This window comes from Saccostrea cucullata, unplaced genomic scaffold (genome assembly GCF_032062105.1).
Source record: "Saccostrea cucullata isolate Sc308-1 unplaced genomic scaffold, CSIRO_AGI_Scuc_v1 ctg11156, whole genome shotgun sequence".
NCBI lineage: Eukaryota > Metazoa > Mollusca > Bivalvia > Ostreida > Ostreidae > Saccostrea > Saccostrea cuccullata.
Window position 1 is genome coordinate 47,501 of NW_026935995.1, and position 21,107 is coordinate 68,607.

The window sequence follows — 21,107 nt, forward strand, 5'->3', positions numbered from 1 at the left end:
TACAGAGAGGTATACTGAGGCTGTAGGGGGACAGTCCTGGTCTACAAAGATGAGACAGGCTGTAGCTTGGATTGTCACACTTTTCAATGAAATCCATTACATCAGTGAACTGATACCAGAACAACACTCTGCTCTACAGAACCACTGGTTTTCATTACATGTCCCACCCTTTATCCTGTTATACATGCTAGAGATCTTGTGCTACAGACATGTAGACACAATGCGAGCACAAACAGCTCTAGATGATCTACAGACCCTAGTTCACTATGATCAGGGACAGCTTATACCTCTCAGAGACATATCGTGGCAGATTCTGGGGATCTGTCAACAGGTGACAGGGAACCTCCAGGCTGCTCTATACTCATACCAACAATCTCTCAGAGAAAAACCATTCCATAAAATACACACAGCTACAGAAATGAGAATACAGAGAGTTTGCCAATGGATTTCCTTAATTAATTAAATGTTAGATGATATTTGTAGGAGTTCACAGATAGAGAATATCATTTACATATCCTCTTCTGATTTCATATTTAATTTCTTTTCTGTCTGTTTTATTACATGTATTATGAAGCTAATAACTAGTCTATAATAAAATGAAAGAGGCACCATTGCTTATCATAAATACAGTCAAACCTGTAATAAGCAGTCACCTACCGGATGCATTAAAAGTGACCTTTATAGATTCTTCATTTCATTATTATATTTCATTTGATTAATCATGTTAATTAAACAGTTTAAATTCACTTATCTTTTTGGGGGTATTTTTATGAAGATTAAATTGTCATCATTTTTGCCTGCTTATTTACATACACATCTTCGCCAGCCAACAGATTCTGATCCCATACCTACTCTTCAACCCTTGGCAAATTTGGCCGAAAATTTTAGAACTCGCGCAAACGAATTTGATTGGCTGCGAAGTCCAAGTCTACGCAAAGTTTTTACTAATCAACGATTTTTGGCTGAAGTAAATGCTGTTCCTATTTTATTCAAAATAAAAGTAATATTTACAAGGGATGAAAGTTAGGATGTGATATATGCTTAAAAAAACAAGGTTTTATTAATTTGATTTTTTTTCTGTTAATTATAAATGTTTTCAAGAATTATTGAAAGGACCATATGAGTCCGTGTTCTGCATTTTAGGTGCATCAATTTAAGCCAATCAAATGTTGATAGAAATTGATACCGCAACAAGTAGAAGGTGGTGTCAAACTCTTGACTAAAAATCCACGAAGAAAAATATTTTCTACCACTTTTGAGGTGTGCCCACTGCCCACAGCTGTATGAAGTTGTTTGGATATATTTTCACATCAAATTGCATGGAGGTCGCCATATTGTTTCAAACATCATATTGATCTACATATGTTACAGCTATTTTCATTGGAAGAATATTAATAGAAAATACCCCATCCATGGTAATATACTCCCTCAATGGTAATATATTCCCTCCATGGTAATATACCCCCTCCATGGTAATACACCCCCTCCATGGTAATATACCCCCTCCATGGTAATATACCTGGCAATATACCCCCTCCATGGTAATATACCCCCTCCATGGTAATATACCTCCTCCGTGGTAATATATTCCCTCCATGGTAATATACTCCCTCCATGGTAATATACCCCCTCCATGGTAATATACCCCCTCCATGGTAATATACTACCTCCATGGTAATATACCCCCTCCATGGTAATATACCCCCTCCATGGTAATATACTACCTCCATGGTAATATACCCCCTCCATGGTAATACACCCCCTCCATGGTAATATACCCCCTCCCTGGTAATATACCCCCTCCCTGGTAATATACCTCCTCCATGGTAATATACCTCCTCCATGGTAATATACCCCCTCCATGGTAATATACCTCCTCCGTGGTAATATACCTCCTCCATGGTAATATACTACCTCCATGGTAATAAACCCCCTCCATGGTAATATACCCCCTCCATGGTAATATATTCCCTCCATGGTAATACACCCCCTCCATGGTAATATATTCCCTCCATGGTAATATACCCCCTCCATGGTAATATACCTGGTAATATACCCCCTCAATGGAAATATACCTCCTCCATGGTAATATACCTCCTCCATGGTAATATACTACCTCCATGGTAATATACCCCCTCCATGGTAATACACCCCCTCCATGGTAATATACTCCCTCCATGGAAATATACCCCTCCCTGGTAATATACCCCCTCCATGGAAATATACCTCCTCCATGGTAATATACCTCCTCCATGGTAATATACTACCTCCATGGGAATATACCCCCTCCATGGTAATACACCCCCTCCATGGTAATATACTCCCTCCATGGAAATATACCCCTCCATGGTAATATACTCCCTCCATGGTAATATACTCCCTCCATGGTAATATACTCCCTCCATGGTAATACACCCCCTCCATGTTAATATACTCCCTCCATGATAATACACCCCCTCCATGGTAATATACTCCCTCCATGGTAATATACTCCCTCCATGGTAATATACTCCCTCCATGGTAATATACCCCCTCCATGGTAATATACTCCCTCCATGGTAATATACTCCCTCCATGGTAATATACTCCCTCCATGGTAATATACCCCCTCCATGGTAATATACCCCCTCCATGGTAATACACCCCCTCCATCGTAATATAATCCCTCCATGGTAATACACCCCCTCCATGGTAATATACTCCCTCCATGGTAATATACCCCCTCCATGGTAATATACCCCCTCCATGGTAATATACTCCCTCCATGGTAATATACTCCCTCCATGGTAATATACTCCCTCCATGGTAATATACTCCCTCCATGGTAATATACCCCCTCCATGGTAATATACCCCCTCCATGGTAATATACCCCCTCCATGGTAATATACTACCTCCATGGTAATATACTCCCTCCATGGTAATATACCCCCTCCATGGTAATATACCCCCTCCATGGTAATATACCCCCTCCATGGTAATATACTCCCTCCATGGTAATATACTCCCTCCATGGTAATATAACCCCTCCATGGTAATATACCCCTCCATGGTAATATACTCCCTCCATGGTAATATACCCCCTCCATGGTAATATACTCCCTCCATGGTAATACACCCCCTCCATGGTAATATACTCCCTCCATGGTAATATCCATGGGAATATACTCCCTCCATGGTAATATACCCCCTCCATGGTAATATACCCCCTCCATGGTAATACACCCCCTCCATCGTAATATACTCCCTCCATGGTAATACACCCCCTCCATGGTAATATACTCCCTCCATGGTAATATACCCCCTCCATGGTAATATACCCCCTCCATGGTAATATATTCCATCCATGGTAATATACTACCTCCATGGTAATACACCCCCTCCATGGTAATATACTCCCTCCATGGTAATATACTCCCTCCATGGAAATATACCCCTCCATGGTAATATATTCCCTCCATGGTAATATACCCCCTCCATGGTAATATACCCCCTCCATGGTAATATACTCCCTCCATGGTAATATACTCCCTCCATGGTAATATACTACCTCCATGGTAATATACCCCCTCCATGGTAATATACTACCTCCATGGTAATATACCCCCTCCATGGTAATACACCCCCTCCATGGTAATATACCCCCTCCATGGTAATATACTCCCTCCATGGTAATATACTCCCTCCATGGTAATATACTCCCTCCATGGTAATATACCCCATCCATGGTAATATACTACCTCCATGGTAATACACCCCCTCCATGGTAATATACTCCCTCCATGGTAATATACTCCCTCCATGGTAATATACCCCCTCCATGGTAATATACTCCCTCCATGGTAATACACCCCCTCCATGGTAATATACCCCCTCCATTCCCCTGTCATCTTTACACACTTAAGTTAACCTGACTAGGAAATGTATCCCCCTTCCCTTTTTTTCCTCTGAACTCCACACACATATATTTACCTGGCTATGAAATGTATCTCCTCCGTCTGTAATTCTCCGTTCACACGTTTGAGGGCGGCTCCTGTCTTCCTCGACCCTTTGACCTCCAGATAAACTCCCTGGATTTCCTGGACGACCTTGAACTTGTGTCTGAATGGGAACACCTGGGGCACCTGGTAGTAGGGACTGTCGATACTGACAGACACCGGGAAAATGTCCGTCATACTGAAGGCGTAGGTCGCCGTGCTGGAACTACCATTCCTGTGTTACAACAAGACTAGTGATACATGTACATACCTATAAAGTCTATATTTCTATGAAATAAAAAACTACTTTCAGTCTACTGTTTTTTTTTTTAGCAAAGGTGTTCTGTGATCAAGAAAATTTATAAAGGAATATATAAAGTGTGCGGCAGACAAAAATCATGAAAAAAGTCAATCCAATTAGTTAGAGAAATTAAATTTTTATTACAGAATCTATGAAGTGAAAAAGGATCTTTATATCTACAGTACATTGAACTTGACTTTGTTAGTTATAAAAATTAAATTCTCTTTCAGTACCTATGAAGTAAAAAAAGATCCAACAGTATGTTGAACTGGACTCAAAATTTTTAAATTAACTCTCAATTGGCAATTGTAAAACATTTACTATTTTTAATTTTCTTGATACTTATAATACTACTCATATTACCCTATCTGGTCCTTGGTGCCTCCGTCAGAATACTCGGAGAAATCCCAAGTGAAGGTTAGATTATCTCCCCTGCCGGCGGTCACTCGGACAGTCAGTGGATCACTGAGGGACACGACGTAGACCCCGGGCAGCTCCCTGTGGGGTGACAGGATCTCCAGGGTAACATCCCCGAGAGCCTCCCCTACCATCACCGTGACATCCCCCGTCACCCAGGAGACGGCATTAGACACATTGACCTTGACCTGGTACTGACTTTTCAGATTGTACTGGTGTTGTAGGACGGCGGTGTATTTAGGTAGATACGAGCTAGAGGTGGTATCTATGGTAACAACGACATCATCAGAGGATAACGAAGCCTGAACTCTGTCACCAAAATCCACATCAAACACAACGTCCCGACTTCCTGTGACCCGGACCGTGATGTCACAGACACGCCCCTCCACTGTAGGATCGGAGGTCAAGGTCACATCAAGGAGAGGGTATTGGATCTTCACCTCCTGTACAGCAAGTGACTTATCTCCAAGGTCATTCTGGGCACCCACTGTTAGTACAGTTGTACCAGGCCGGTCAATTTCTTCAATAACCTGTAAAGTCAATAACCTGTCAAGTCAGTATTTACGACAAAATCTTAAAATACAGAACATTAACTGCTCTTCCTGTACATATAACAATGAGTGGATAAACTCTATGAACTAATTTTTAAAGTTTGAATCATTTTTACACTGTCATTGCAGCATGCCATATTCACTTATCCACAAGTTGTACAAGTAAGCTCCCTTGTACCACTTTTTATAATATTGCTTTATTAATAAATAACACATTACCCAGTTAACAGTGCTAGCAGGAGACTGACGATTGTCTAAGGACCAGAAGTACAAAACCCCAGATCCACTCCCTGTAAAATCCTGGGATTCACCCCCAGTCAATTCCTTGGATCCACCAACGGTTATCTCAGCTTCAAACAGGTGCTCTCTGGAAATTCTGAAATGATTCATTATTTCTCTTTTTAATTTTGAACTTCCAAGTAACATTTTCCTTGCTTACTTTTTTTTGTTGAAAAAATTAATACCATAATATTATATAATTAATAATTTATGTCAATAAGAACGAGAACAAGTTGACAGGTAACATCATCTAATATGTCATCAGAAAATGGAAGTCTCTGATGAGACAGTAGCTCTATAATTGTTACAAGGAAAGATAGATTATATAAGTAAAGCAGAGCTGCCAAGATTCTGAAATGACAAATAGTAAGGCGGGGTCTAGGGACCACCTATGTCCCCTGCTGCTGAAGATGTTTTGTAAATGGACATGCAATATGTTTCCAGTTTGTTTACTTTAAATATTAACATGAATGTGATCGGCATTCTAAAACCAAAATGATGATACAAGCAAGCGTTGTAAGAATCATGAATATATTATAATAGTAGAAACTATAGACTGCCAGCTATGAAAATACCGGCATTATAAACTTTGAACGAGAAAAACTGAAATCGGAAGAATAAAGAGAGGATTCCTAATTCGTAATTTAGATGCTGATTTCATTCACCTTATGCCAAAATCATAAGGGTTGGCAGCTCTGGTACAGCCATGTGAAAAAGTTTAATCAGACCAAAAAAGTATGGAATTTCTGACAAAATAGATCTGCTTTAAATTCAATGCCCGATTGGCAATATACTTTGTCAAATCAAAAACAAAAATTTACTACGTGAAGCTTAAACAGAACGGTATTTGAGTCCTGGTTCTGGTGAGCTAAATATGTCAATAGGTTCTTTCAAAAATCTTGAGGATAATTACACATGTGAAAATCCTGTGACTCCTATGGAACGCCAAATTAACATATATTCAAATATTTGTACCTATCTTCAAATAATTGCACCTATCTTCAAATAATTGTACCTATCTTCAAATGAATTGAAGATAGGTACAATTGAATTAAAGATAGGTACAATTGAATTAAAGATAGGTATAATTGAATTGAAGATAGGTATAAATAATTATACCTATCTCTAAATAATTATACCTAGGTACAAATGAATTATACCTATCTTTAATAGAATAACACCTATCTTCAATTCAATTAAAGATAAGTTCAATTGAATTATACCTATCTCTAATTCATTTGAAGATAGGTATAATTGATTTAAAGATAGGTACAATTGATTTGAAGATAGGTTCAATTAAGACATATCCACAAAGGATTTGAAGATAGGTACAATTCAATTATACCTAGGTCCAATTCGTTTTATGTTGTTGGTGAAGAATGAACGCTCCCTTGGAGACAATATTGAGTATGGAGGGAAACGCACAGAACCTACAGAGCGACGACAACAAGGATGAAAGGGGAAATAAAGGTTAATTCAAAATGTGCAAAAAGCGTCATATACTTATAAAATACACATGCACCTCATGTAAGTTTATCTATTGCAGTCAGATGAAGATTCCAATAAACTTTCGCGCCAGCTGTGACGTATCGGAAATGGCGTATGATAAAGGGAGTAGTTGTTTTTGCCAATATCTTAGTAATTAAAGATAGGTTCAATTCAATTGTACCTATCTTTAAATCAATTATACCTATCTTCAATTCATTGCATTTGTACCTATCTTCAAATCAATTGTACCTATCTTCAAATGAATTAAAGATAGGTATAATTGAATTGTACCTATCTTTAATTCATTTGAAGATAGGTACAATTGATTTAAACATAGGTACAATTCATTTGAAGATAGGTACAATTCAATTGAAGATAGGTACAATTATTTGAAGATAGGTACAAATATTTGAATACATGTTAATTTGGCGTTCCATAGACTCCACACATGCTTAAACAGATAACAAGATTTCCAGACATAAATTAAGTCTAAAAAGTCCACCCACCTTGTTACAGAAAAAATAATAGAAACAATGGTGAGAGACAGTTATTAGGTTTGCTGACAACAGAACATATTTGTTTTAAAAATATTACACTTAACCGAAAACACAAAATAGCAAAAAAATCTGCAATTCTAAGAAAAAAAATAGAGTTCACCTTAATCACCCTGTGGTTTTTCATTTCACCTCATATATTGGGGCTTTCTGTTTTTTTCAATATCTTTTTTTCCCCTGATCATCACCACATGTTTTTCTTTAGAGAGTAATACTTGTTTAAAATTGGAATTGTGGCACGTGGCTTCGTGCTTCAGTAATTAAAGGCTGATTACCTAAACTTTTCCTTAGAACGGCTGGTTAGCTGGTTCTAGTGTGTGTATTCTGAAGAGTGCTGGGTTAATACTTTGTTAAAATGTTTCTTGTTCAATAATTGCTTTTCAGTGTAGGTGAGCTCCACCCAACACCTGCAGGGGTCTTAATTGCGGTTGATATTTTCACATACTTTTCAATTTTTATTCCTATCACAATTTAACTTCAATCTACACTGTTTCTTAAGTGCTTAGTCTCCAAATTTTAATTTATGACACTCTGGGGGGGGGGGGGGGGTATTAGTGTGGGGATTTTGCTTTTTTTTTTTTTTTGGTTTCCTGTCTCTGATTTTTATTTTTACATAGGAATTAAGTTAAGGTATGATAAAAATCAAGTCTGAAAATTTCATTATAATCTTTTTTCATTATGTTTTTAGTCTTAAAAATAAATTTCCCATAACATAGGGATTTTTAAAAAAAATTCATAAAATAATAAATACTTGGACAGAAATAGCCCTCCCCCTTCCGAAATGATTCACTTGTCCCAGCAGCAGAGCTACGAGATGAGACCAATTATCTAACATTGTGCAGAGAAGGAGTCGACTCATTGGAAAACTGAAAAGTTGATAAACAAATGAAAGCTCCAATGCCTAACCACTGCAGTTAAAACCTTTGATTGTTGTTCTTAATTTCATCCATTCCAGTCTCCCTATAAACAAACCCATCCTGCCGGGGAGATTCTCTCTACAGCTGCCAGAGGGAAAAACATTTCCTTACTCTACTTCATTGTTCAGAACAATGTAATTTTTTTACCCCTGAAATCCAGTAAGATTGATTCGTATTTCACCTCTCTTTAAAGAGAAGTCTTTTGAAGATTACATAATTTGTTCCACGTTTTAATGTTAATCTAATCAGAGTGTGGCTACAGATTTCACCCTCCCTACACGACAGCTCAGAATCATTGAGTGAGAGTGACTCGGTACAAACTGATCCAGCCACACAGAGGAGAACTCGAGCTGATGTCAGTAGACGACCACTTCCTGTTTATAATTGTCTGCTCATCATCCTGTAGTCAGAAGCTCAGGAATGTCTGAATCTACACAAACCTGCTAAATTTATACCAAAATCTGTACCTAATGTTAGATGATTGAGGTAATTTCTGTAACCTTCATGTTCAGTTTTCAGGGTACACCTTTAAAGTGAAGAAGAGATTGTAACAGGTTTCATTGCTTTTTCTTACTTGGATTTAAAAAATTTCTTTTATGTTCAGTTAAATGCCTTAATGAAATTAGGAGGAATAAACAAATGACAAATTTGCCACATTAATGTTATAATTGGTTATGGCACCGTTTTACTACATGACCTCTAACCAATCATAGGAACATATAAATCACGAAACATTCAGATTCCCTTATATCTTCTTAAACACATTCCTGCTAGATTGATGAAAATATACCTGTTAGTTTTAATGAATGATCATAATTTACCTATCAATAACAGTAAATTAGAATTTCCCTGTGTTTAATGATTGATTGTATGTCGTTTAACGTCCCTCTCAAGAATTTTTCACTCATATGGAGACATCAACACACTTCAAATTTTGTCCAATGCTCGGCACTCAGGGCCATTGAGCAGGAAGGGATCTTTTTTGTACCAGCATCTACTGCAACATGGGACCTCGGTTTATGCAGTCTCAATATGGGATTCGAACTATAATGATTGATCACAATTTACCTGTCTATTTTGATGACCCCTGGAGCTCTGATGGTCAGTTCTTTCAACTTCTCCTGGACAATGACGACACTGGTGACCTCTAGGTTACCCAGACTGACTGTGTGTAGTACGGCCGACACTTCATAAATACCGGGCTTGTCATAGGTGTGATCCCATCTACATCAAGACAGAGCAAGTCAGAGTTACAATTCAACTTTACTGTTTTACATTACATTATTGCAGTATGTGTTACAAAACAATCATATCGGTGTTACAGGGTGTCCCTTAATAAATGACGCCATTTGAAGTAACCGTCAGAAACACTTGTTTTACCGATTTCTCTGATATATGTAGACTTACTGGATGGAGGAGACAACCACTGCTTCGTCTCGATCTCCAAACTTGACCTCAATAGTAAATGCCTCCATAGCCACACCCTGTATAAAACAGAAGGAGTCAGCAGGTTAGATGATGAAATTTTCAAATGGGTTTTTCCCATCATATACTAGTAACATAAATGTATAACTCTGATGGTGCTTTATCTTAAACATTATCGTAATTTCTTAATGGGCAATTCCCATCTTGCCTAACTGACACTCACCTGAATTTTGAATTTGATTGGTTGATTAAAGAACTAAAGATTTGATTGGATTTCTGGGTAATACCCATAATGCCTAACAGACACTAACCTGAACTTTGAATTTGATTGGTTGATTTACAGCACTGAAGATTGGATTGGATAGTGCTACTGGGTAATTCCCATCATTCCTGACTGTGAAGGTCCTGAACAGAGCCACACTGTCAACTGAAATAATGACACTTTTTTTTACAATCAAAGAGGAACAAAATTGATTTTATTTGTTGTTGATTGTTAAAGATTTTCAAAGGTCTGTTCATTCTTTAATGCTTTTCTTTATGTTCTTATGCAAAAAAGATCAATGTATGTGACTTTGCTATCCAGAGTTAAGTTTCTACATTCTTGGATCTTTTTAATGACATAACTGCTGTAATATTGATCAAGTACAAGTTCCTATAGAAATACTGACATCATAAAAACCTGACTGTCTCGTAGAAACTGTTCTCCGAGTTATTAAATCAGAGGAGGAAGTTAAATAACGTTTTCTCTGTCTGGCTTCTACAACCGCGGATTTAATGACTATAACCAAGACTTAAAACTTAATTCTGAAGATCAACCTTGACTTATTATCAGAATCCAAAATAGGAAATTTAATTACAGTATTATTTTAATTTTCATGTCTGAATCAATTTCAACCTCAATATATCTAAGAGTTTCTCTCCAAATTAGTCATATATCACTTCTCATAAAACCCCCAAAATAATGTAATAAATAATTTTTTAAAACATGTAAATTTATTGACTCCATGAATTTTTTTTAATTATTTCATGTTGAATCTTGTTTACAGAAAGAGAATTTTATAAAGAAGCCAATAGGCCACTAAGCCTTCCTATGTAAAACCCTTAACTATTATGACCACTAAATCCAATGAAATTTTATTTGTTGAACTTCTATCTTTGCATTTGTATATTTTGCCACATTCCGTTTTCCCTAACTATGTTGAAACCCTTTATTATTGTACTAGCCCACCTTTAGGACAGGACTTGGACAAAATCGACTACTGTAGATTCCTATTTATATGTGATTAATTAATTTCCGTGTAATATTACTCGCTTTTATTTTTATGGTGCCAAAATCTATGTAAATTTCGTTAATCAACCTTCCATTCGCGAATTATAATTCTCGCGATTTGACATTGAAGGTCCAGTTCGCGATAAAAAGTACTCACGAAAAATTAGGAATCTACAGTATTGCTATCTTATGTTGCCTTAACACTGACTATTGCTGTCTGGTGATGCCTTAAGAATGGAATAATTATTAGCCTTATATTGTTAAGAAAAATTTAAAAACTTGTCTTTATGAATTTTAAAGGACTGATACCTAGGTTGTTAACGGTAACGTTGACAGTAAACACTCCTGATTGCTATCTAATGTTGCCTTAACACTGACCATTGCACTTCATTTCCGTCAGAGAACGTAAATCTGTAAACCAGGTCATCTCGACGGCACACATTTCCTACGAAACAAAATATAACACAGTGATTGGGATAAGCTAGGGAGTAAATGTGACAATGGCGCACTCCAAGTCAGTTTCAATGTGACATTTCAAAATTCAATGCGCCAAACAGACTTTTTAATGGGACATTTCCTAGTTACGAACTTGCAATTGATTACTTGCTGTTAGAATTTCAGTTGACTTGACTTAATTGAATTTGTCAAATTATAGAATGACAACATTAAAAGATACAAAATAAGTATATTTAAATTCACAAGTGACAAAAAATAAATAAACACTGCAAATTAATTTCAATTTTTTTATTTTTTGTCTCCGATGTTTGACATCTTTAAAATGAATGAAAGCCTATTGATCAATGCTTCCCTCCGATTCATGCCTTAAAACACTGACCATTGCTTATCGCAATGATTCATCTCCAATGTTCTGTCAACACTGTTATTTCTATCTAATATTGAATACTTCAATTCTGTTTGTTAGGATTGTTAAAAATTAAGAAATGTTGCCTTTTTATGTATGAGGTATTTTCTTAGGCAGCATGCTGCACGCCAGACACCAGTTTATTTGATGCGCATTAGCCAATCACAAAACACGTAACTGTTTGATTAATACTGGAGAAAAGAAAGTTTTAAGAACGCTTTAATTGAACGACATTAAATACTATTTTATCAAGCTTAAATTGACAGCGATTGTTTTGGGAAGTACTACAAGCGCTTGGGGGAAAGCTCAAAGTTTAAAAGTATGTAGTGAATGATTATATATGCGCCACGTTGGCGCAGCGATTTTAATTTTAATGTGACATTTTGAAATTTAATGCGACTATGGCGCAGGGCGCGTGCTTATCCCAATCACTGTATAACAGGTGATATAACTGAAACATTCTACATGTACCAATATTGAACATACGAACAGTTGAACTTAACAATCTTGAACACTAATACATGTGTTGTGAATACCATGGATATGTCTAAGTGTTACAAAATTTTAACCAGATATTTGTTGCTACTGTAAATTCTTTATATTTTTTCCGAGACAGTTCTTATTATCGTGAGATGGCTCTTATACATCAAATCTAATAATTTGCAATGGATGGTTGATCAAAAGAATTTACATGGATATCAACGCCATAAAAATAAAAGCAGGTATTTTATTTTGCGAGTATCACAATGCTTCTCGCGAAATTATGTTAAGTTAATGTCAAGACTTTTTTCCAATGCTAAATAAAAGCCATGATTTCTTTTCCAAATAAGAAATCTGAGTGTGTGTATTTTTATGTGAATACACAGTCTTTTGTTGGCAGCAGACCTTTAACATAGAGTTCATTTCACTTTTACGTCTGGGCTGGCAATTTTAGGATCTGTCAATCAAACCCTCTGACTCCTAATTATATAAGTAATTAGGTAATAAAGTTTGACATTTAAAAAATCATCATCTTTCATCCATTACAGAATTTTGATTCCATCGTTTCTATTAGCAAATTTTTTTTCATCAGCTTCAAATTGATTGTACCTTAATTTTATTTTCATTCATTTTTTTTTTGATTTTACAAGTTGCAAGTTTACTTTCAGGAAAAAAATTAGAAATGTTTGTGGTAAAGTGAGCCTTTAGTTGTTACATCTCTATAGTGAGTACTGTACATATATTGGATCCCCAGCTATATAGATTAAAGGAATTCCTTATATGGATATAACAAATTACCTATTTCAGCCCCTGAGATTTAAAATTACACAAGGACCTCAATGTCAATTTCAATAGTTCCCGCCTACTGACTTCAAACACTTAGACAGCACAATGAGATTTACAAGCATATTAGGCCTCCTTAGCTCCTAGCCTATTGATTGGCCAAATTTACATTCTCAGACTGATAGAATGATCAAGAAATCAACTCAACTAACTCTCAAACAGTTATCATAGAGAAAACAAATAAACTTTGCTATATGTTCTTCGTTATAACCGTAAGAAATTCATTACTGGGGATCCAAAATGATTTTATATAAATAAATAGAAAACAAATAAAAATGGAAGTATTTTACTATTTTATATTAAAATCCTACCTTTTTCGGTAACCATAAAGACAAGAGGCGAGTTGACATGGGGCTGATTCGGGTTCAGTTCCAGGGATAATCCATTAATCTGCCGCTGGACCAACACGCGAGTCGAAAACTCCACTTCAGACATGTCATTAAAAGCAAAAACAGCCACAGTATGCTGTCCCTCTCTTGAGAATCGTAAGTTCACTTCATACAAATCTTCCTCTTTTATGTACAGAACTTTGGCCGTCTGTCTGCCTGTCCCCAGATCAAATTCTAACCTCACATGACTCCCCCCACAAGTCTTCACCAGAAACAGAGTGACCTCCCCTTGCCTGACCACGCCCCTGGGGTAGGTGGACCGTTCCCTCTTCATCACGACACACTGTATCTTCTCCTGTATCTGGACGAGGCGGTCGACATAACTTGTGAGTTTACTGACCCTGTTATACACAGTGACACTGACATTGTATGACCCCTTATTATGAAACGTAAACACTGCCTCCGATGAGAGATTTGTATTCTCTATTCTGATTGGCTGAACTTCAGACCGCACAAAGCCTGTGTTGTTTGGCTGTACACTCCAAGTGAACTGTGCATTACTGCCTTCCATTACGTCAGCTCGACAAAGAACAGGTTCCGATTCTGGGTATACAGGCCCCCCCTCACACTGGATGTACAGGTCTGATAGGGGAACTAAGACCTGGACATTAGTGGACTCAGACACACTACTGAGTCTGTTCTGAGTCAGTGTAGAAATATGGTAGTAACCAGGCTCTGTGAAAACGTAGCTCAGCTTTAACGAGCCCTGGATCACATCCAGGGAGTTGTTGTTTTTAGAAATAGTCCATGTAACGTTTGCAAATATGGAGAATGGTTCACACTGCAAATCAAACTCACAAGCTTGTCCAACAGAGCAGACTCCAGGGGAGACAACCTGGGAAAAACCCAGGCGTTTCATGACAAGTAACTCAGAATCCAACTCCACGACTTCAGAAAAATTACCACTGAATATTCTGGCTGTCGGTCTGTACACTGCCTCTTTTTCAAAAGCATGTTCAAATCTGACATTGAGGAGGCAGCCTATGCCGTAGGTGGCGGTCACGAACATTTCTCCCAGGGTGCAGTTCAGGGCCAGTGTCTGTCCCTCCGTGTCCTCTAGCGAGGCCTCGTGTGTGTGACCATCCAGGGAGTCAATGATCAGAGTGGAGTTGAACCGGCTGTGAATTTCAGCCTGGATCAAAAAGCTTACCGCTGTCCCAGAAGGAACAACATGAGAATCCGGATCCACCAATGAAAATTTGAGATCGGAGAGATTCCGCTGTATCACAACCTAAAAATGAATAATAAAATGCTTGTTAAAAAACAATTTAAAAAGGAGACAATTTAAAACATTCTTTATTTCTTACAACTTCAACTATCTTTTAGGATATAACTTTCTTGATAAGTAAATAAAATGCTCTTTTAAGCCAAATGGAAATTTTTTTTAATTTGTATTCATGTCTAGAAATAACTTCAGAAATTTTTGAAACTGTCTCTGATAGTCAAACTTTCAGTGAACAAGCAGGCAACCATTCCGAATGTACTAATTAATTTTCCTTATTTTTAACTTGTTTATATATTTAACTATATACTTTACCATATAGCAAGTTTTCTTGGCGAGGTGTAAAATTTGGCACTTTTCCTGCTCAATAGCATGTGAATAATTTTAGCGTAATTTATTTTAGGGGACGCAGGGTTTCAACTCTCTGCAGATGGACACTAAATAGAGTACTAGCTGCATACATGCCAACTTTCCCGATTTAGGCGGGATTCTCCCGATTTTAACCTTTCAACACGCCTTCCCGATCGGGAGAGAAAAATTGCCCCACTTTCCCGATTTGAGAAAATTCAGATTTTCAGTTTCCCTACCGCAGAATTTTGTCAATCAGGATAAGAATATCAGAGTTGTTTATTCAATGCACACAGATAAGTATCATTGTTTATTTAGCATGCAGAGTTAATTAGGGACAGGAAATCACTTCTCGCTTCAACGCACACGCTGCTGTCCAGGTACAGGTAGCTTATAGCCTGGAGCAGTTAGGGGATTAACCTTTTCAGTTTGAAGGGGTATGCGAAGTGAAACACATAGATTAAGGGCTTAATTTACAGTCATTGTATTAAAAAAAAAATTAAAGTCAATAAAATGATAATCAAATAATAAAATTGGAATCCACATACATGTGATAATTTCTAGACCCAGATACTGTACAGCAGCCTTCAGAATACTGGAATTTGGGTGAAAATACTGTACATTGCTAACCAAAAAAAGGTACAAAATATCGACCAAAAAACAATGTAAGATGTTTATTTTTTAATAATAAATTTCAAATCAATGTTCAGGTGCACCACTGCATAACATGTATCATGATTTAATTATTTTTCATTTCAAGAAACTCTTGAAGAATTTTGAATTTCGGCATAAAACTATGCTAAATGCTGAACTTAGTAAAAAGTACAGTGTTTAAAAACACTTTATTGTATGAATCTGGTCATTTCCATTCAGCTGCATTATTAAAATTGTACTAAAAATCATTTCTTTTAATCTGTGTTTAAATAGACAATACGTATGCCTGATCAAATAATGGACGAATTTTCGTTTTGGTGTCACAAAGTGTCTCTAATTCTTGTGAATGGTGTTTTCTTTGAAACGTCTTTACTCTTAATAAATTACAGTTAAAAAGAATCCTTGATAAACCTGTCCTATTGAAAAGCAATCAGCTAAACAAAACGCTTTGATATCTCCTAATTGCGGTGTAATCATCACGGGAATATTTCACACCTTCGTTCATGCTGTTTTGTTTACATTAATTAAGGGCAGTAAGTCACGCATACTTCGAGATTTCCGGTGTTGCGAGAGCGAGAATGAAAGAAAAATGGCGGTTTCCGGTAAACATATCAAAATACGGTACACATTTTCATTTCCCGTGAATTTTGTTGTACCGCCGGGACACCGTGATGGGGGTCGAAAAATACGGGACATTTCCTGTACCGCCGGTACATATCACATGTATGAATCCAAAAAGATCGTTTTTTGAAAACGAAAGTAGAAAATTTCAAAGCATACATAGCTGCTGATTTTAACTGCTAATAATAAAAATATTGAATAGTTTGTCAATTTAAAAAAATATTGAAAATAATTTAGATTAAATAATATTCTCATGTTGAGTACACTGAACCCCCCCCCTTTCTCCCATAGATCATACTCATATTGTACATTGTATTTCTTTGTTACATATATGTCAACATGGTCAAGGAAATACCAAAGACCCATATGACATTGCCAAGACTGCAAAAGTTTATCATGTTCATGATGTAGTCTTTTACAATTTTAATTTTTCTTTGGGATGGGTAGGGGTGGGGCTTGTGTTAAAAAATTCATGATTTAATTAGGCCTATTTCTTTAAATTGTTTCATGTGTGGGATAAAATTAATGATGCACTGTGACACTGTCTATATACTTACTTATAGGTAATAAAGTGACACTTGATTTTAAGGGTACATACCAGAAACAAAATGTAAATTAATAGAACAGAGCAGGGACCTATATACTAATTAACTGAACAGAGTGACAACTATTAAGCAAAGATATTTAAATTTGGAAAAATAAAACTTTAATTTGTATTGTTTTGTATTCATAAGTGCTATCAATATTATAATTTTAAAAAAAAGTATTTCATAATCATTTAATTTCACGACAAAATGTAGCGAATTTAAAGCTTTGAAAATTGTCGTCACGCACAACATCCATACATGTGATATGTACCGGCTGTACAGAAATGTCCCGTATTTTCGACCCCCATCACGGCGTCCCGGCGGTACACCAAAATTCACGGGAAATGAAAATGTGTACCGTATTTTGAATTGTTTACAATGTTAACCGGAAACCGCCATTTTTCTTTCATTCCCGCTCTCGCAAGACAGGAAATCTCGAACTATGCGTGACTTACTGCGCTTGATAAATGTAAACAAAACATCGAGAGCGAAGGTGTGAAATATTCCCGCGGTAATTACATCATAATTAGGTGATATCAAAGCGTTTTATTTGGCTGATTGTTTTTTAATTGGACCTTTATCAAGGGTTTTTAATTAAAACTAAAGACATTTCAAAGAGAAAACGGCCATTCACAACAATCAGAGACACTTAGTGACAGCAAAACGAAATTTAGTCCATTATTTGATCATAGGTATACGTATTGCCTATTCAAACACAGATTAAGAGAAATAATTTTTTTTAATACAATTTGAAAATTGCAGCTGAATGCAAACGACCAGACTCATACAATAAACTGTTTTTATAAATACTGTACATTTTTAGCATTTAGCCTAGTTTAATGCCGATATTCAAAATTCTTCAAGATTTTCTTGAAAATAATAATAAATCAACACATATGTAATGCAGTGTTGCACCTGTACATTGATTTAAAATTTATAATTGAAAAATAAACACCTTATATGGTTTTTTGGGTCAATATTTTGTACCGTTTTTTGTACAGTATTTTGATTAGCGATGTACAGTATTTTCACCCAAATTCCAGTATTTTGAAGGCTGCTGTACAGTATTTGGGCTAGAAATTATCACATGTATGAACATCCACCATGAGAATTTTCAAAAGTTGGCATGTATGACTAGCTGACTTTTTTAGCAATTAAAATTTCATCTACCTATAACAAAATGCCAAAATTAGCACCCAGCTAAAAAAAAAAACGCTGTATAAAAAATATAAGCTAGCCAGTATGTACGATCAAGTCAGATATTCTTACCACATAAACAGACTTGCTCTGTTTTCCCCAGCGATTCTCTGCCGTGACCCATAGCTGATGTACTCCTAAGGACTGGACCACAAACCACTGTAAAGACAACAGCAAAATTGGAATAATATTTTTAATTACTTTATATTAAACTTTAAAAATTGCATTTGATATCGTGATTGTCTCTATTTCCATAGATTTAGAGGGACTTTCACAAACATAAGACAACTATTAATAACTAGTTTTCCCCAGATAATGATTGACTGATTATTGTTGTTTTATGCCAAAAATCGGCCATATTTCAGTCGTATTTCGGCAATCCTAGATATGGAAAGAGAGTCAGAGTAGAATGGTATGCAGTTTGTTTCTTAAACTGAATGATGTTCTAATTGTTTCATGTCTGCCATTACCTGGAAATTCCTCTAATGTATAAATTAATTGATCAGCTTCAGAACAAAAAAAAACATCATCCCTAAATCCTTAGTGTATACAAATCTTCTCTTGTATAAACACTCGGCTGTTCTTCAGTGGGATACAGAATTAGAACTAAAGGAGAGGGAGGCTGCTAGTGTATACAGACAGCTAAAAAAAGGGACACCAAAGCTCCATCATCAATCAATAACATTCCTTATCTTACATCACTCCTCAATATCAATTAGATCCCAAACGCAAAAGGAAAGGAGTTTATTTTTCTCTTGAACCTAATGCTCTTTCCACATCAGTGTTCAATTTATCATTTCACTGTATAGTTATAAATAAGTTGTCTGTGTCCATTATATTAAGGTTCAACTGTACAGACATAAATGTGGTTTGTGTTCTGCATATCTGGGTTAAACTGTGAAATCATTCATGAAATTCCCTCAAATACAGTAGAACATGCTTATAGCCAACACACCACAGCAAAACTCGGTTAGAACGAACACGGATATTGCGAATTTACGGATATAGCGAACTCATCTTGGATCCCCAGCTATATAAATTTAATGAATTTCTTATACGGTTATAACGAATTACGGATATAGCGAAGTAATTTCATAGGTCCCGGTGACTTCGTTATAACCGAGTTTTGCTGCATATGGATTTTTAAAAATTCTCTAATGACTTTGTGATCTTAACAGATATAAAGGAATTAAATATTCTTTACATTTTGCTTTTAGAATGAAGAATATTGTCTCTCTGGCACTAAAGTTCTATAAATAGAGTTCTTGACTTGCCACTGATCTCTCCTGTATGTAAAAATAAGAACCTTAACAAAGACACTTGAAATCACTTGAAAATGTACTATAAATAAAAGAGTCTTGAATGGCACTGTTTACTGCAAGTGAAGTAAAAAAAAAAGTATAAAGGTGCATTAACCAAGAATCTAGCTTCTAGAAGTACAATTGTAAATATAGTCTTTTGACTTGATCAGCACTTAGTATTACCTCTCTGGGGTATATCTAAAGAAGTGCAGGGGCATTAACCGAGGATCTTAAAATTACAATATAACTATACAGCTCTGTAGTGCTGGGTTTAAATAAGAAGTTACCTAGGGGGCATTAACCCATAGTCATTCACTTGAAAATCAGAGTACTATTTATAGAGCTATTTTCCCACAGAAAATGTTGACTATCATTTATTGACAATTTTCCTTTACTGGGAATGAGTGAATCCCCTCCAGACTTTTAATCTGCCCTAACTCTGTCTGATTTAACCTATCAGTTCTGTAACAACCTGTCGCCTTCCATTAACTGTCAAAAATTTAATTACCAGCCAATCACAGGGCTTGTTATAGGGCCCTGTTAATCAAATCACCTTCCCTGCCATAATTCACGATTAATGAAATCCAGCAAGTCTGAGGAGAGATAGTCATGCTCATTTAACCCACAGATCTGATACACAGGGGCCTTATAATCAACCAAATTAACTGTCCACAATAAACTCACCAGCAAACCAAACAATTAAATTTCTTCATGTTTTCATGGAATTGCAATTCACAATTTTGAAAGAGGTACCATTGCTTATAATAATTTAGACTTAGCATGCTAACTCTATTTACTTAATACCCAGAGGTAGATCAGAGTAACATTAAGAGAAAATGCACTTCCACTTTATAACCAGTTGTACACCTCATCCCAAAGGAACCACTGATCCTGGGGCCACATATTTCAAAATTTTGCAAATTTTATCATAAAATGGTTGATTAACACACCAAAGAGCAAATTTCAAAGCATTAATTTATTTTCAGACTTTGTACCCCCCCACCCCTCACCCCGACCCAGGGAAGGGGCGGGGGCATAAAAATTAACCATTTTGCTAGGTGCACCTTTCTTCATAATGAATAAATATATTTGGATCATAGGCATTAAACACAGGAGCAAAGGAAAGAATTTCAAAGAATAAATGCATTTTCACTATATAACCAATAGAGCCCTGCCCTAACACCAGAACCCCTGACCCTGGGTTCATAAAATTCACAATTTTGAAAGAGGCACTCTTGATCAACATAACTATTTAATTACATAGTTTAATTAATACACAGAAGCAGAGAAGAAGACTTTCAAAGAATTTATGCATTTTCACTATATGATCAATACAGCCCCGCCCTAACACCAAAACCCCTGACCCTGGGGTCACAAAATTCACAATTTTGAAAGAGGCACTCTTGCTCATCATAACTAAGTACT

The 21,107-nt window shown here is 36.3% G+C and overlaps 1 protein-coding gene across 1 annotated transcript in view; it reads right to left on the reverse strand.

The window, feature by feature from the left end:
* LOC134244487 (uncharacterized) overlaps nucleotides 1-18,581 on the reverse strand; it is a gene marked incomplete at its 5' end in the record, with an annotated part of 32,742 nt that extends 14,161 nt beyond the window's left edge. Inside the window, 10 exons of the mRNA XM_062726754.1 lie at nucleotides 3,972-4,211; nucleotides 4,641-5,224; nucleotides 5,465-5,621; nucleotides 9,552-9,707; nucleotides 9,891-9,967; nucleotides 10,220-10,335; nucleotides 11,488-11,530; nucleotides 11,565-11,623; nucleotides 13,675-14,983; nucleotides 18,454-18,581. Coding sequence (XP_062582738.1) covers nucleotides 3,972-4,211; nucleotides 4,641-5,224; nucleotides 5,465-5,621; nucleotides 9,552-9,707; nucleotides 9,891-9,967; nucleotides 10,220-10,335; nucleotides 11,488-11,530; nucleotides 11,565-11,623; nucleotides 13,675-14,983; nucleotides 18,454-18,581 — 2,869 coding nt within the window. The remainder of the gene's footprint in view (nucleotides 1-3,971; nucleotides 4,212-4,640; nucleotides 5,225-5,464; nucleotides 5,622-9,551; nucleotides 9,708-9,890; nucleotides 9,968-10,219; nucleotides 10,336-11,487; nucleotides 11,531-11,564; nucleotides 11,624-13,674; nucleotides 14,984-18,453) is intronic.
* Between the last annotated feature and the right edge of the window lie 2,526 nt (nucleotides 18,582-21,107).